Here is a 16,430-nt window from a genome sequence, read left to right on the forward strand (position 1 = left end):
GGGGGGGTGGATGTTTCAAACCTTCCATGCTGCATTTAAAGTCAATTTCTTATCGCATTTAGCTTTGAATTTAACCTATCCTAATTAGGAGCAGTTGACAGCCACTGTGCAACACCTGGGGACTAACACCAGATATAAGCCAGCGCCTTGCACAAATACTGGAGCAATTAGCCTAATATACGGTATGTGTGTTTGATGGTGGGGGAAACTGGAGCAACCGGAGGAAACCCAGGCAAACAGAGGAACATCATGCTCCACTATCAACCTGGGTCTGGGAATCAAACCCAGAGCCTTCTTGCTGTGAAGGTGACAGTGCTAACCATAGAGCCACCATGCTACCACCATCACTACCAGCCTTATCCTTAAAGCAGTGTGTTATATACATTTAGAAATAGGTCAACAATTGTGAGGGACTAAAGTTGTTTTTTTTTAAACTGTACTCACAGTACAGTGATTTGCACCTTTTATTGTGGCCACCCTAAGGCACATCTGTGCAATATCCATGCTGTCTGATAATTTGATTTACGATTTCCACCTCACAGGTAGATGGATTATCTCAGCAAAGGAGTAGTGCTCACTGACACAGATTTTGACAGATTTGTGAACAAAATTTGAAAGAAATAGGTCTTTTGTGTACATAAAGAAAGTCTTAGATCTTTGAGTTCAGCTCAGGATGAATGGGGGCAAAAACAAAAGTGTTGCGTTTATAATTTTGTTCAGATTAATGAACAATAGTGTATAGAAAATGCCATACTGGAATATATCATAAGGTTGAAATTCAATTCAGCTCACTTTGATGACCAGAGAGACAGGCTGATGGAAGTCAAAACTGTTCTAACAACTTAATAACACAGCTAGTGTTAAATAATTACAAACACTGATGTGTAATTTGCATTCAACAATGTATCAGATGTACACAAGACAAATGAGTATCACATAAATATCTCACATACTGTACAGATGAAAATGTAACCCTTTCAGTCCCAAGCCATAAACTCTAAACACAAATCTTTAGACAGCTATTAAACAATAGGCACATGTGCAATAGAGCCTTTAATATCTAAAAGGCATATTGCTTCATTATTCACAATTACATTTTCATTCAAAGAGGTTAAAAGAAAGACTAGTACTTTTTGGCAGCGTTAAAATGTGTTCATATGTGATGCATAAAATCAACTGTAAATCTGTTGCAGAGAAAATATTTCTCTCCTGCCTCACCTCAAACAGTCTTATTACTTTCATAAAAATATTTGTGGGGCTCTAAAACAGAAGTAGTAATTAATATTTAAACCAAATATTTAAACCATATCAGCTAAATCAAAATGCATAGCAAGATATCCCGTTAGTATGTAATAATAGTTAAATACATGGTAATGAATAGGTGAATGTTTCTGAATGGTCTTTAAGCATGCATCAAGGTAGATATTAAAAGTCAGTTTTCACTACATTTACCTTCTTCTTTTTTAGTCAGGAAAAAAAGACAGTAATTGAAGCATAACTAAAACAAGTGAATGAGATCTGAGTTTTTTTCTTTTTCTTCTTCTTCTATAAGGTATGTCATGGATTTATTTGGCTACTGGTCTGTTCCCATTGAATGAAGCACCGATAGCTGACCTCCCTTGAGCAAGGACACCATGGTAGATCATTCATTTTCCACCAGCTACAGTAATTTATTACTCTTTATGTGAGGTTAAACTGTACCTGTACCCTGAGCTGGAAATAGACACGGTTAACGATTGTAGATTGTGTAACTCAGTTTCCCAACACCTGGTGCTTGGACCTGTGCAGGGTCTTGGAACATTTTCTACAGGGCCTTGAGGAAATATGATTGAACCAGGAAAAACCCGGCCTAATAATCGTTTAACTTTATGTGGGTGCATTATTTGTTTTTTTGTTTTTTTCATTGCCTCTGCATGCCATTACATTTTGTTGATGAAGCCTAAAGACTGTGATAATCCCCGATTTTTCATTTAGCACCAACAGCAGGTTAACATTTGAATTTTAACTATTTGAAGTATTGCCAGTAAATGTGGTACAGATGTGCATGTTCCCACAGAAATATATCATAAATGTGGTAACCCCTTGCTACACATCAGCATGCTATTGTAAGCATGTCTGCAGGACAACCACTACCATTTTTGCATTTACTATAAAATGAAATACAACAGTAAACTAGAACTGCAAGCAGTTGTAAGCAGGGTCCAAGCCTCCTGGCGCCAGCTGCCATCCACGAGAGTCGACCCAGGCGCCCTGCTGACTAGACGACTAGAGTTATAAATTAAAGGGACTTACGGTTACAGAGATATAAAATAAATGTATGTCTATGGGAGTGTTATTTGATATACGCTTAGTAGCTCCACCTAGAGGCCGATTAACACCAAATTCTACACAGGCCATCAGGAGGGCATGCCAAGATCCCTGTGTTTGGTGTAGATCGGCCATTGCAAACTTAAGATATCACATGACATCAAATTTTTTGCATTTCGGCAATAATTTGTTAGCTTCTAATTAGGAAATTTTTTGGTGGATCAAAACTACCTCTACAAACTTTTTTCGGCTTGGTCCAGAGATGGTCCGTGCCAAGTTTGGTGCCGATCGGACTTGTGGCTTTGGAGGTGGTAATTAAAAATAGGTTTTTCAGTTGACAATTTAGCAAAATCAAAAGGTCATTGCACAGAGGCGTGTTATACCATCCGACTCTGCAAAATCCCCCAAACACGTAGACATAAGGTTTATGACTGTGCGATGTAGTGGCGTGTAGTTATGATTTGAAAATTTCCTTTGGTTGATAATCCCATTGGAATGAATAGGCTTTTCCCGTGGTATTTGAGCTTCGATTATAGCGCCGCCTTTCGGCCGAATTGCACCAAATTTTTCAGGTGTCATCAGGGCCCCAAGGGGAACAATTGCCCCACATTTGTTAGCAATCAGACTTATGGTTATGGAGATAAAATGCATGTAAATCAATGGGATTTTTTTTCTTTAATCTGCAACAACAGAGCAAACTATGGGCATATTTGGGTCAACTTTGGTGCCTGTAGTGGGAGGACCATGCTGAACAATTCGGCTCAAGTTTCACGTCAATGTGACTTAAGGTTATAGAGGAACAATTTTTTCAGGTTAAATAGCGTCACCTAGGGACTAGTTGCACCAAATTTGCACAGGCCCTCAAGGGGTCGTCCCAGATTATTGATCTAAATTTGGTGTCGATTGGACAATCCAAAGCGAAGATATGACCTCACTTCATGTGTTTTGCATTTTTTGCAAATATTTGTTAGCCTATAATTGCGACAGTTTTAGTCGGATCAAAAATGATTAAATAACACATACAGAAAAACTTTTATACAATGAGCCACAAACTCAATGCAGTTAATCAACTAATCTATAATGACAGGATTCTGCTTTATTTATGAGGCAGCCAAAGCTGCTTTCTTGAAGGCTGGGAGTTAAACTTTTTGGTAAACAAAGAATATATGGGTCTCCATTTGGCTACACAGTAAATCATATCATTTGCATCATATGCATTTCTCCAAAAAATCTAATTTCCTTACTTTCGTCAAGATTTTTTTTTAAACTTTTTTTTTTTTTTTTTTAAATCTTACATATTTCTTACCTGGACATTATGGAATGCAGGTTGATGAAATCTCCAATCCTCCAATTCTTGTTCTTTTGCTATCTCTTTGTAAAATTTAAACTTACCTGGGCAAAAGTAACAACTGACACTTTTTCTCCCCCTTCTTATTTATCTTCTCCTTGCTTCCTCTCTTTACATCTAATTTTGACCCCTTAATATACAAAGCATTGACCATTCCAACTCCTGAAAGCAAGTCATGTGATCTCTTGCACCCCCTTTAGAGACACTAACAGCAACCAAAGCCTCCATCTTATCCCAAGAACTGCAGTCTGATATGGACTTTAAAGCCATTCAGACTCCTACGACTCACAAAATTAAAATTGGAATAATAAACTCTAACCTTGGAGTTGGACTTTAGTTATAAAGAGTAATTTATCCAGGAGAACAAGTTCTTGTTGAGAGAGATTTACATTTTCACATAGACAAAGATAGGAAACAAGCTGAAGACATGAATGGGACAGAATAAATGAACTATGTAATGCTCGGCAGAAGACTCTGAGACAATCTGGCAATGAGGCAGGTATAAATGCCCAGAATAATATAAGGATGATGCAAGGCGCTCAGCGGGGACAACAGGGTGAAGGGAGTGAGGTGGCCAAGCATAGAGGAGGAGCTGGAATCTGAAATGACAGGAAAGTTAGTGAATTAAGAGCTGGGAAGATTCGTGACATTGTGCTTTGTTCAAAGATGCAAAGCAGATGCAAACAGTATGCTGACATGAGGTTACGTGTGGTACCTTATTTGGAGTGAATGATACCTTTTAAAGTAACAGCATTGCCTATTGATACCATCATTACATATCACAACAGCAGCCTGGAAAAGACTCTCTCACGATGCAGACCAATTAGAGCAAATTACATAAATCAGGACCCAGATCTGTTGTCTCTCATTTCAACTGTGTGTGTGTGTGTGTGTGTGTGTGTGTGTGTGTGTGTGTGTGTGTGTGTGTGAGAGAGAGAGTAATAACAATAACTAACAATGGAATAAAAGATATTGAATTGCAAGATTAATAGTGTCTTGACAGACTATGACAAAGTTCTCCTAGCTGGCGATTTCAGACTCAAGCTATTTTAGATTTATTGCACTCATTTGATTTTATTCAACACATTGTGGACCAACACACAACAAAGGCCATACCTTCAATATAGTCATCTCTAAAGAGTTAAATATTTCTGTCTCATCAATTCTAGATCTGGCTGTTTCTGATCACTGTTGCATTACAAGAGACATTACAGGAAAACAGAAGAAACAAACAGCTTGAAAGGAATTGCAGCATAGCAGAACATAGATGGAGAAAGGACAAACTAAATCTTTACAACACGATCTTTAGCAAACAACTTGCTATGTACAACAGAGCAATGAAGATGGCCAGACAAGCACTTTCCTGTGGACTCATTTCTGAAAAATATTCTTTTCTACTATTGATTGACTAATTAATCTTGCGGCTGACCCTAACAGGGCGTCTGGCTCTACATCTGAATATAATCAGTTCGCTACTTTCTTTCAAGGTAAAATATCCAGTATTCGCTCAAACCTCACAGGCCAGTAACTACAAATTTAAATGAGTGTAGACAAATTGACGCTGTCATGGTGAAGTCATTTCACAAATCAAACCCTCAACTTGCTCACTTGATCCCATCCAACCCATTACTTATAATCAAAAACTAGCAAGTCGACAACTTTGCTTACACAACCAAAGATCAAGCAAGTTTAATGACACACTAGCCCTCTCTTGCAGCCCTTTCTTATACAAACCTCTCGTCAAGGTCCGACAGCCTCTTGCTTGGTCATTTCTTTTCCTTTTCCTCTGTCAAACTCCTCTACAGTCTATTCGCCTCTGCCATTAAGTTATGTTACAGAGAGGCCTTTGGGTCTGGTTACAACATGTTTCTCTGGCAAAAAAAGACTACAAATATTTTTAAATAAATATTAAATGTTTCTATGTCATTTCCCATCCCTTTGATCAAGGACAAGAGTCACATTCTGTTGATCCCTTCCTGCTTTTAATTGCTTGCCAGGTGATTGTTCATTCACATTCAAATCAGAGAACCAATCAGAGTTCCTTAACAGGGTCTGGGCAAGTACTGAACAATAAACAGGTTCTGTGCCGATGAAATTTCAACCAACAAACGTAACACAAAGTGTTAACCAGGGTTGATGTAGTAGTAAAATAAGTTATAGCACAGCTATTTGTACCAACATGCCATCATATCTAAACAACAAAATTGGTCGATTGTCGACATTGCAGAGCTGTAGCATTCCTCATGTCAGGCTGATGTCTCCAGTATGCCACTGCCTGTTCACACTGCTGCTGTCTGGCAAGAAATACTAAAGCATCTGCTGCTGTACCACCAGACTACAAAGCAGTTTCTTCCTCAGGCATTCTCACACTCCACCATGTATATAGTTTTATTTTATTTTTTGTGAGTAGCATACAGTAAACTACAACTTAATCTTGTTATACAACGCTGTGTTGTAAAATGATACATTAATCTCCCTTGTACCTTGTTTCAGGTGTGTCAAAAGTGGAAAATTGTTGACTATTGGACTCAAACACCACACCCATGAGACAAACACACACACTCCCGTGAGAGGTATTATTTAGTGCCATGATCTCACAAGCACACAAAGTTCATACCACAACATGTGAACATAATACTACTGACGCAGTAACTATAACAATAGGTTGTGCTGTAAAATGCTGCTATTTTAGGATCAGGTGGTTATAGTAAAGCAGAGAGACAGAGACCAGTGCTGCGCTTAGGAGAGAGAGCCTGGCTAATGAATAACTGTGTTGACTTTACATTTTCCTATTTCACATCTAGCCATATAATTCGTACTCATTCAAACAGTAGTAGGCACCTGCTCTGCCATCAGAGGACAAAAGTGTGACTGACCAGCTTTGCACAAGAGAAGAAGCTGTAAGTATGAGCAATATGTGAAATTAAAGTTGACTGAAAGGGAAGCTAATCAATTTAAATAGCTAAGACATGGATTTTTCAAAAGGGGGAGCAGCACTTACATTTTTTATTAAGCTGTTTAGCTCAAGGTTGCCAGATATTTGATAAGTATGCAAATATATGTTGACATATGGAAATGGTTATAATGTATGTCATTTTTGATAAAAAACTAACCATTTTTCCTGTTTATTGTGGGATTGAATAATACTTAAAGCTACGGTAGGCAATTTATTTCACTAACAGTTTGTTATATGTTGAAATTGTGAGCGATCAATGAATCAGATGTTTTGACACACAAATGAAGAAAAATCTGGTAGCTGTGGCAGGATTGTAAAATTTGTTGTCTGTAGCTAGTTCTAACTCTTTTTTTTTAATTAAGAGAATGAGATATAAACTTGTTAATCAGTGAGTTCAAGAGGTTGCTTGAAGGTTGATTTAGTTACTTTAAGACAGCCAGGCTATCTGAGCCTGACCTCTTTGTACAGTTAGCTGGAGCATGTTTTTAGTTGCACCAGCTCTTCATATGTTGCTAACGTCACCTGGTTGTAGTTTAGTGTTTACTATATGGAGATTTACACATGCCTATTGTAGAGAATAGTTGCTATTAAATATTGACACACACTAACTGCCATGTGTAGTTGTTTTGTTGCTCACTGACACAATTTGTTGAACCTATGAGCAATTTAGACTGAAGTGGAAAAAGCGGTCCTTGGAAAGACTGTAGCATGTCAGGAGAGGGCTGAGTGCAGTAGTTGAGAGCAGAGGTGTGGACCCAGATGCAGACACAAGCAGAGGATCACCAACGGAGCACGAGGAGCAGGGGTTGGCTGGACCACCAATGGGGCTGGTGTTGGTCGGACCACCAATGAGGGATCTGAATCTAGAGTCGATCAGGCCACTGACAGAGGATCTGGTGTCGGCTCTGCAGGACTGGGGTGCTCAGGCTCCTTACCGTCCAGTACCACCGCCTTGGAAACACTGGGTGGCCTGGGGGATGAGGTGCTGGACATCTGAGCAGCACATCTGCGGCGGCGGGAACCACGTCTCCATCCAGGAGGCCTTTCTGGAGGTGGATCAGGCGAGGAATCTAGTATCCAATACTAGCCTCCAGGCTAGTAGGCCGCAGACTAGCTGCTCGTGCTTCTTCTGACTCCCTGGCCTTCATGGCAAAGAAGGCCAGAAGAGTCATAGTCCCACAGTCTATGTGAGGGGGTCAGGCAAGCAGACGGGCAGGCCAGGCGGGTGGCTAGCCGCTGGGGCGCTAGATGGCCGGGCAGGCCAGGCAGGTAGCTAGCCGCTGGGGCGCTTGCAGGCCAGGGATCAGATGGAAACTTACGAAAAGGTGAGAGCAACAGGCCAGACAGCTGAACGCTGTTGCCAAACTGAGGAGCGCAGTTGTGGAGGAAACAAAGAGCCCATAGCGGTAGAGTCCCTCAACCATGGCTTGGCAGCGACTCTCTCTTGAGCCAGTGATCCAAAAGCCTCCCGCTCAAGATCATTGATTGCTTCCTTCCACAAAACCTTTATCTCAATCAGATCATACTCTAGTTCAAAGTTCATCTGAATAGTCTGCTGGGTCAATTTCTGTGTGAAGTCCTACTGTCAGGAGAGGGCTCAGTACAATAGTTGAGAGCAGAGGTGTGGACCCAAACGCAGAGGATGCAGTTTAACAAAAGATTTATTCTCATAAAACAGATACTCAGGCTACTCACAAGGGCAGGCAAAGCCCAAATAAAGGCGTAATCCACAACGAAACATAATCCAAGGGAACAATCGAGAGAACAAGGTACAATCCAAAAAACAGAACCAAGGCACGGCTGAACACTCATAAGACAAGGACGTCAAACACTGAACACAACTGAGGACAATATATACACACAGACAAACAAGCAGGGAGGGAAGCACAGCTGAAACACATCAAGTAATCAACAACAGAACAAAGCTAGACAAAGAACACTAGGCACAGAAGATTACAAAATTAAACAGGAAGTAAAGTACACAGGAACACACAAGGACAGATCTACCAAAGCAAAACACAAAACATGGAAAGACTGCAAAATCAGGGCATGGACAGAGACTGGACCAAACGAACCTAGAAGTACACAGACCAGGAAAAACAGTAAACATGAACTAAAGCACAAGACTAAGAACTAAGATAAGAGACAAGACAGATACTAAGAAACTAAAGCGAATGAACAAGATACTAGATTAAGCTACAAAACCCTAAACATGACAAGATCAAATAAAGCTAAGAGAACACAGAACAAAAAAACAAAGGTATGAAAACAGACTAAATAGGAAAAACATGAACACTAAACCAAAATCTAACATAGCATTATCTGACCTGACACACAAATGCTGTTTAATTATGTAAACTTGGAAGTGTATACATTGCGTTTCACAAAAATAATACAATATACATTACTGGTATAATCATGTGAACATTTTCAGTTGAGAGTGGGGGTTTGTATATTTAGCCCTGAAAAGAATTACTAATACACCAAGCAGGTCCAGAAGTCCTGAATTTCAAGTCTTGATAGTTTCACATTTACACAGGTACTGTCACAAATTGTGATGCGAGTGCGTGGGAGAGCAGGTTGGTGGACCCAAATGCAGGACACGGAGAGCAGACATACAGTTCAGGGGACTTTAATCCAACACAACAGGCATGAACAAAACTCTAGGTAGTAGAAACAGGCACAATACAAAATGCTGAACTGGTAGCACAGAAACAGGCAGAAGACTCATTGTTAGACAATGACCGGACGGGGACTAAACAGAAACACCAAACATATATATACACAGGGACTAACGAGCAGGGCAACACAGGTGACAGGGATCAAGGCTAATGAGGCAGGCAGGCAGACAGCAGGGAAAACAGAGAGACTGGCAGGCAGGCAGATTACTGGGGGAACAGACAAAACACATGTTACAAAATACCAGACAAGAATCTAACCCCAGACAATAACAGAAACCCATGTAAACAGACAACCACCAACCAACTATAACAGACAAAACCTAAACGAGAACACAGAACAGAACCAGAACACAGAGTAGAAAACAACATAACGGGCCAAGGCAGGACTGAAATTAGGATTAGACGGAACACCAGACAATTACAGAATAAGACCGGAACTAAGGCAAGCACAGATCAAAACCAAAAGACCGGCAACAGTAAATAAACCAACGCTGTGCAGACTGAACACAAGACAGGACTAAACACCAAAACACAACAGACCCTAATGACAGACGCAGAACTGACAAATAAACTCAGAGAACTCAGGACAGGATTGTGACAGTTAAGGCATAGATAATAAATAAATACTAAGAAGACAGTTAACTGTGTTGTTGCATGCATTTGTGGTCAAATCTGATTCTTTTTGTCTTCACATAGTACTTAAGTCAAGTACTCTTTCTACCTGTGACTGCACTTTGTGTTTGTTCTCTTTCACTTCCTCTATCAAAGATCTTTCTGAGCAACGGATCAACTAACTTTTTATTTTAACTGCTCTGCAGACAATGGAAAAACAGCTCCATTGCACCATCTGTAAGCAAGTGTTCACCAACCCGGTCACCACTCCCTGCGGGCACAACTTCTGCCAGGCCTGCATCCAGAATGTGTGGGGCAGCAGTGCGGTCTGCCAGTGCCCCACCTGTAACAAATCATTCAGCCCCCGGCCTGAAATAAGCATCAACACAGACTTCAAAGAGCTGGCAGACACATTTAGGAAGATCATAGTCTGTTCTTCGGCTTCACTGTTTGCTGCCAAGCCGGGCGAGGTGGAGTGTGATGTTTGCGCTGTGACGTTGCTGCAAGTAAAGGCCCTGAAGTCCTGTCTGGTCTGTCTGACCTCGTACTGTGAAGCCCACCTGGAGCCTCACCAGAGTGTTGCCACCTTGAAGCTCCACAAGCTGATCGAGCCGGTGAACAACCTGCAGGACAGGATGTGTAAGAAGCACGAGAGGCTGCTGGAGATGTTTTGCAAGGATGAAGAGAGGTTTGTGTGCCAGTTCTGCACAGAGACCGAGCACAAAGATCATCAGGCTGTTTCAATAGAGGACGAGAGTGGCGAGAGGAAGGTAGGCTACATAGAGTATACTCTGTATTGTAAGAGTTTCTGAAGACTAAAATAAATACTGATCTATTTACAGAGTATGCCTTGATGATGATAATAATATGGATAGTCATGGGAATTAACACATTCAACATGGTCTCTGTGCATGTCTTGAGGTAATGATGCAAAAGCCATGTTGAAATAGTCAGTACGGAACCTTTTTTAGTTGTGGGCAATGCATGATATGAAATCCAGAATGCTTGTACGTGTATGTGTAAATCCATGTCTACAGTCTCTTAAAGACAGAGTCGTAGTTTCCTTTGCTAGTGATGTTAGTGACTGTGGTTCTGTCCCGCCTCTTTAGATGCAAATGAAGAAGACTAAGGCAGATTTTCTGCAGATGATCCAGGAACGTCTGAGCAAAGTGGAGGAGATCAAAAGCTGTCTGAAGCTCTGCATGGTGAATTCTAATCGAAATCTTAATCGCTATCAGAAAGCAATCTTTAGCTGGTTACGTTCAGGTTAAATGCTGGCTGCCTCACGTATTTTAGAGCCACAGTGAATAGTTTGTTTAGTAAGTACTCATGTGTGCTGTTGATGTCACTCAAAAACTCTCTGAATTAAAAATCCTTAAAATGGAAACATTGATCAGAACAGGTACAAATCAGTCCATTGTGAATGTTTTTTTTAACACGAAAAGTTTTCAAGCAACAGTAATTTTTCTTTACTGGCCAACTGTAGTGATGCAAAATCATTGCAAGATATTCCCAGTGTAGCCACAACAGAGTATAATAACAGAGGATGTCATAGGGATGTAAAACAAAATTTCAACATTAACAGAAATGCACATGGTAGGCAAAAGAAGTAGTTTTAGGGTATATTATATATTTTTTCCATTTTACATAGTCATGTTCACATTTTATTTTTTTTTATCGCTGTTCAGATAAGTGCGGAGAAGGAGATGAAGGAGAGCGACAGCATCTTTATGTCTATGATTCGCTCCATTGAGGAGAGACAAACTGAAGTCAACACAGAGATCAGTGAGAAGCAGAAAGCAGCAGAGAGGAGGGCAGAAGAGCTCATCAACGAGCTGCAGCAGGAAGTCACTGATCTGCAGAGGAGGATCACTGAGCTGGAGGAGCTGAGGAGCACTGAGGATCACCTGTACCTCTTACAGGTTACAATCAACCTTAAACTGTGAATACAGGGGTTTTAACTGTTAGCTTTTAAGTAAGGTATTAGAAGTAGGTTAAAGGAAAGGGAGAGGGAGTGTCACAACAAACACTGAATATTTGTAGTTTTCTCTTAAATATGATACAGTAATGTTCACATCTTTCTTTAATGTGTTTCCCTCTGGTAGAGGTCTCCCTCTCTTACGTCTCCTCCTCCCACCAGAGAGTGGATGGAGATCAGTGTCCACCCTGAACTCTGTGTGGGGACAGTGAGGAGAGCACTGTCTAAACTGGACGACACCCTGAAGAAAGAACTACAGAGTCTGAAGAAAGAAGGTAAAAGTCCTGTCTTGGCAGAACATGGCATAAATTGCATGTACTACCATTTTGTACTGCAAGAAATCATTGCACATTACTGTCAAACATACATCTAACATAGGACACATTTTAATTCAGCCTTCTCCTAAATATTCTTTCATGTTTTTACCTTCCTGACAGAGATGAAGAAGATGCAGAAATATGCCGGTAAGACCTCCCTTAAGATAATTGTTGTTTCATGCATTTTGGTATGTTTGATTGCTATATAGTTAAAAAATTGGTGCCCGCTTGTGCTCGTACTGCAAAAACAAATGGACAGACAACAAAGCTCGCAACCACTCCCCCGCCCACCGACCTGACCCGAGGAGGCTATTGAAGCACCACATAGACTGCACCAATATTCACCAGGATTGTCCAATTTTTCTACAAGGGAAATGTGCAAGAAACCATGATAAAGTTCCCTTCGGGGGTGCCCTTCCAACGTGAGGCAGTACACTAATGAGTGGCCTTGAAATGGAGAAAACACGATGCAGTGCTATATAGACTTCCCTACATCTTTGAGAATGATTTGGAGCCGTTTCACCATTAGTGCATCATGACTTTCTTTCTCTTTTTCTTTATTTTCGCTCCTGCCACTGAGACATCCAAGAATCCACCACCGTGTACAAACATGGATAAAAAGTGGCATACATGCCTTTATGACTCGTAGAGATGTAGTAATGGTGGAAATAGTAGTAGTATAGTAGTATATATTCCTGTTGGTAATCTTTATCCCTGAGTGATGTGAAATTCCAGATGCTAATATTATATCAATGAAATAATACAATATTGAAAAACCTAAAGTATATTTGCAATTTAAACATTTTTCAGCTATTACAGCAACTGTTGCATTTGTTTAAGAGCTGTAGTGAACTAAAGATAAATTGTATATTGGCAGTCAAACCAGCAGGGATGAGGCTACTATAGACTCGTTTCCAATCCCCGGATATTTATGTTTAAAATCTGTGCTATTGTTGTAGGAAGGCTAATCAGTCTGTTATAGAGTGACCAGACCAGGGATCTGTACAGACGCATGAGGAAACAAGCATTAGCAGTAGAAGTGGTAGTATTTTTTGCAGATTATGTAATTAGATTAGATAATTAATGTATCTCCTCTACAATCTTATCTCCCTAGTTGATGTGGTTTTAGACCCAGACACTGCCCATCCAAACCTTGTCCTTTCAGCTGACGGCAAACAGGCGGGCCGTGGTGAGCCTCTGCACATTGTGCCTGACAACCCCCAACGTTTTGACCCCGTCATCTGCGTTATGAGCAAGAGAGGCTTCTTGTCGGGCAGGTTCTACTTCCAGGTCAGCCGCTTGTTTGAAGATAATTCACGTATTATAGATAGCACACACATTTTGTAAATTCTCTTGCATTGTCAATCAGGTTGCAGTGGGGACAAAGACCTTCTGGGATCTGGGCGTGGTCAAAGAGTCTGTCAACAGGAAGGGGATGATCACCTCCAAGCCAGAGAACGGCTATTGGACAATGCGGCTGAGGAGCGGTGACGAGTATCGCGCCTTGGACTCTCCCTCAGTCCATCTTTCTCTCGAGGAAAAGCCGCAGATTGTCGGGGTGTTTACAGATTATGAGGAGGGGACCGTGTCGTTCTTTAACGCGGAGGCTGGGTCTCATATCTACACCTTCACCGGGTGTTTGTTTTCAGAGAGGATCTTCCCCTTCTTCAGCCCGGGCATTTGCGATGAAGGGAAGAATATGGCACCTTTGGTTATCACAGCTGTTAATAATGACACATAAACTTGAGGAAGAGCCTTTGACTGCGTTGTGATGCTGCAAGAAAGATTTTGAAGTCTTGTTTTCTCTCTCTGGGTTTCTACTGTACATACACCAGCGTGTTTCATATATTGCAACATTCCACATCCTTAACACATGGCATTACGGCCTTGAAGCTTTTAGCGATAAAAGAAAACAATCAACAGTTGCTGAAGATTTTGTATTAAACTGTAGTGTCTGCATCGTACATGGTGAGAGTGATGTACATTAATAAATATTTTCCAGTTTCCAGGGAATTATAGTTCAGTATCCATGGAAATACAGAAGCGGTAATGGATGAGGGTTCAGTAGTGAGGGAATCCACATTCAATATGAAGTACAGATCACAACAGACAAAACATCACATTAACAGACAACATCTTGAAACCGGAAACACAGACAACCACAATCAGAACACTAAAACTTCCCCAGCTGCTTAAATAATATAAACTTCTCCCTGAAGTATTTTACTATAGATGATAGGCCTATAGTCCTCATAGTGACTGAGGAAAATCAGTAAAGATTTTAACCAATATCTATTTTCTTGTTCTTGTTGTCTCTGAAAATATAATATCATGATATGCACCTTGTTTAATTTTAATATGGTATATAGCCATTTTTAATATTATGCAGCATGTACACCACAATGCTAAATGCCAATCTTCAATAAATCATCAAACTGGTGCAAAATTATACATGTTTATGTTGTGTTGCGCTATGGACTCTAGGCTTAGGATAGCACTGTACTATGCAGTATTTGTTATGTAGATTTTTAATTGAATTTAGACAGGGGCTGCTGCTGATTCACTTTATACTGAGCTGATTACAGCTTTAACCTTAATGATCAGTCAAGGATATCATAAACATTGTGAGAATACTTTCATGACTAGTGTGTTTCAATCAGTGTTTCTATTGTGTTTGTTTTGTTTTTTTAAATGAAGAAGGATTGCTTGTTTTACTCTTGACCCAGAAACCTTTTCTGTTTTGCAAAACCTTTGCATCAGTCCCAACAGAGCGCCCATGTTTCCATGTGCTTTGCATTCTTAGAGGACATATTACAAATCATGCGAGGAAGATATCACAAATCACAAATTTTCCTCAAAGGGGACCCAACTATCCTTAGACCCTCGATTTAGGTAACAGAAAACTCCCACCCCCATGTTTACACCACTTGACGTACGTATGTCCAATATTCAGTCTTTTTTAGCTCTGTTTTGGGCTCTTACAACTCCTGAAAAATATGTGCCATCATTAGCTGCTAAATGCTTCACTGGCCAGTTAGCTATTTGCTAACTTTAGCTGCAGTTTGGTGCTGGACAGGTAGCATACAGTGTGTTTTTAGACCTTTCTCTCTAAAACCAGCTGCCTGCTGAGGCTGCAAATGGTTTACCAAAAGTGGTGAGACCTAACAAAAATGTTAGATTGCTGGCTTAAAAACCAAACCAACGAGATAAAAGATGCTAAAAACGCTCCATAAAGCTGAGGGGAAATGCAGATGTGTGATAGTTTTCACGGTTTTGTCACTGAGTGACCCCTTTCTTCTTTTATCTGTTGTTAAAATACAAAGATAGATTAGTGAAGCTTTGAAATATTTTTGCTGATGCATTTTGTTTAACCGCAGGTCACTTACAAAACTCTACTTTTGTCCTTTTTTATCTAACCCTAAGTAACCTGACCCCTTCTTGTCCATTACCAGTCAGACAGGGAAATTCTCTAAGGGAGAAAGTGCTGGGCACCTGTTTTGAATATGAGGTGTGTTGCTTAAAAAGGCACAACTAAGAGACAAAAATCGAGAAGCACCTGCTTCCTCCATCACAGGTGAGTTTTATCATCCTTACAATTGTATGACGATGATATTAATGAGAATAGTGCAACATCCTTTTGCTCCATTTGTTGTCATTACATCCATAAATGTGTCTTGAATTTTCTTCCTACATCGTTTTCTTATAGAAACCACACATCATGGAGAGGAGCGTGTTTGGTGTTTTAGCACTCTCTGGTGAAGTAGTGATTAAAGATACTCTTCTCAATTCTTACTAAGCTGTCGTTTCAAAAGTCCCTTTCAAACAAATATGCAAACAAACTGAGTTCTAAAACGTTTACTTTCCCATTGTCCACAGGTCTGTGTCATTTAGCATTCTCTGTTTATCTTCGTCAGTACAACTACATCAGCCAGCCCAAAACTTGGACTGAGGCCCAGCAATACTGTAGAGAGAAATACACAGATTTGGCCACTGTCAACGACGTGCAGGACCTTGAGGAACTAGCTGGTCTCATTACATCTAAAGTTAAATACACATTCTTCGGTTTGTATAGAAGTTGGTTTTGGTCACTGTCAGATACTGACGACTACAAAGAGGGAGAACCGGCCTATTGGAACTGGGCAAGAGGTGAACCCACAGAAAAATATTGTGGGAGCATAAAATCGACCGGAGAATGGTTTGCTACAGATTGCAACTGCAGTTTGAACTTCTT

General features: G+C 40.4%; 1 protein-coding gene across 1 annotated transcript; it reads left to right on the forward strand.

Annotated features, from left to right (window-relative positions):
• The first annotated feature begins 7,432 nt into the window (after positions 1 to 7,432).
• LOC123979866 (E3 ubiquitin-protein ligase TRIM39-like) lies at positions 7,433 to 14,422 on the forward strand. The gene is made up of 8 exons (XM_046063975.1): positions 7,433 to 7,502; positions 10,124 to 10,674; positions 11,014 to 11,109; positions 11,593 to 11,826; positions 12,010 to 12,157; positions 12,320 to 12,346; positions 13,314 to 13,489; positions 13,569 to 14,422. The coding sequence occupies exons 1-8, from the start codon at positions 7,433 to 7,435 to the stop codon at positions 13,938 to 13,940; spliced, it is 1,674 nt and encodes a 557-aa protein (XP_045919931.1). The 3' UTR covers positions 13,941 to 14,422.
• Positions 14,423 to 16,430: the final 2,008 nt, after the last annotated feature.

The sequence above is a fragment of the Micropterus dolomieu genome, linkage group LG12, assembly GCF_021292245.1.
Source record: "Micropterus dolomieu isolate WLL.071019.BEF.003 ecotype Adirondacks linkage group LG12, ASM2129224v1, whole genome shotgun sequence".
In the NCBI taxonomy this organism is placed as follows: domain Eukaryota; kingdom Metazoa; phylum Chordata; class Actinopteri; order Centrarchiformes; family Centrarchidae; genus Micropterus; species Micropterus dolomieu.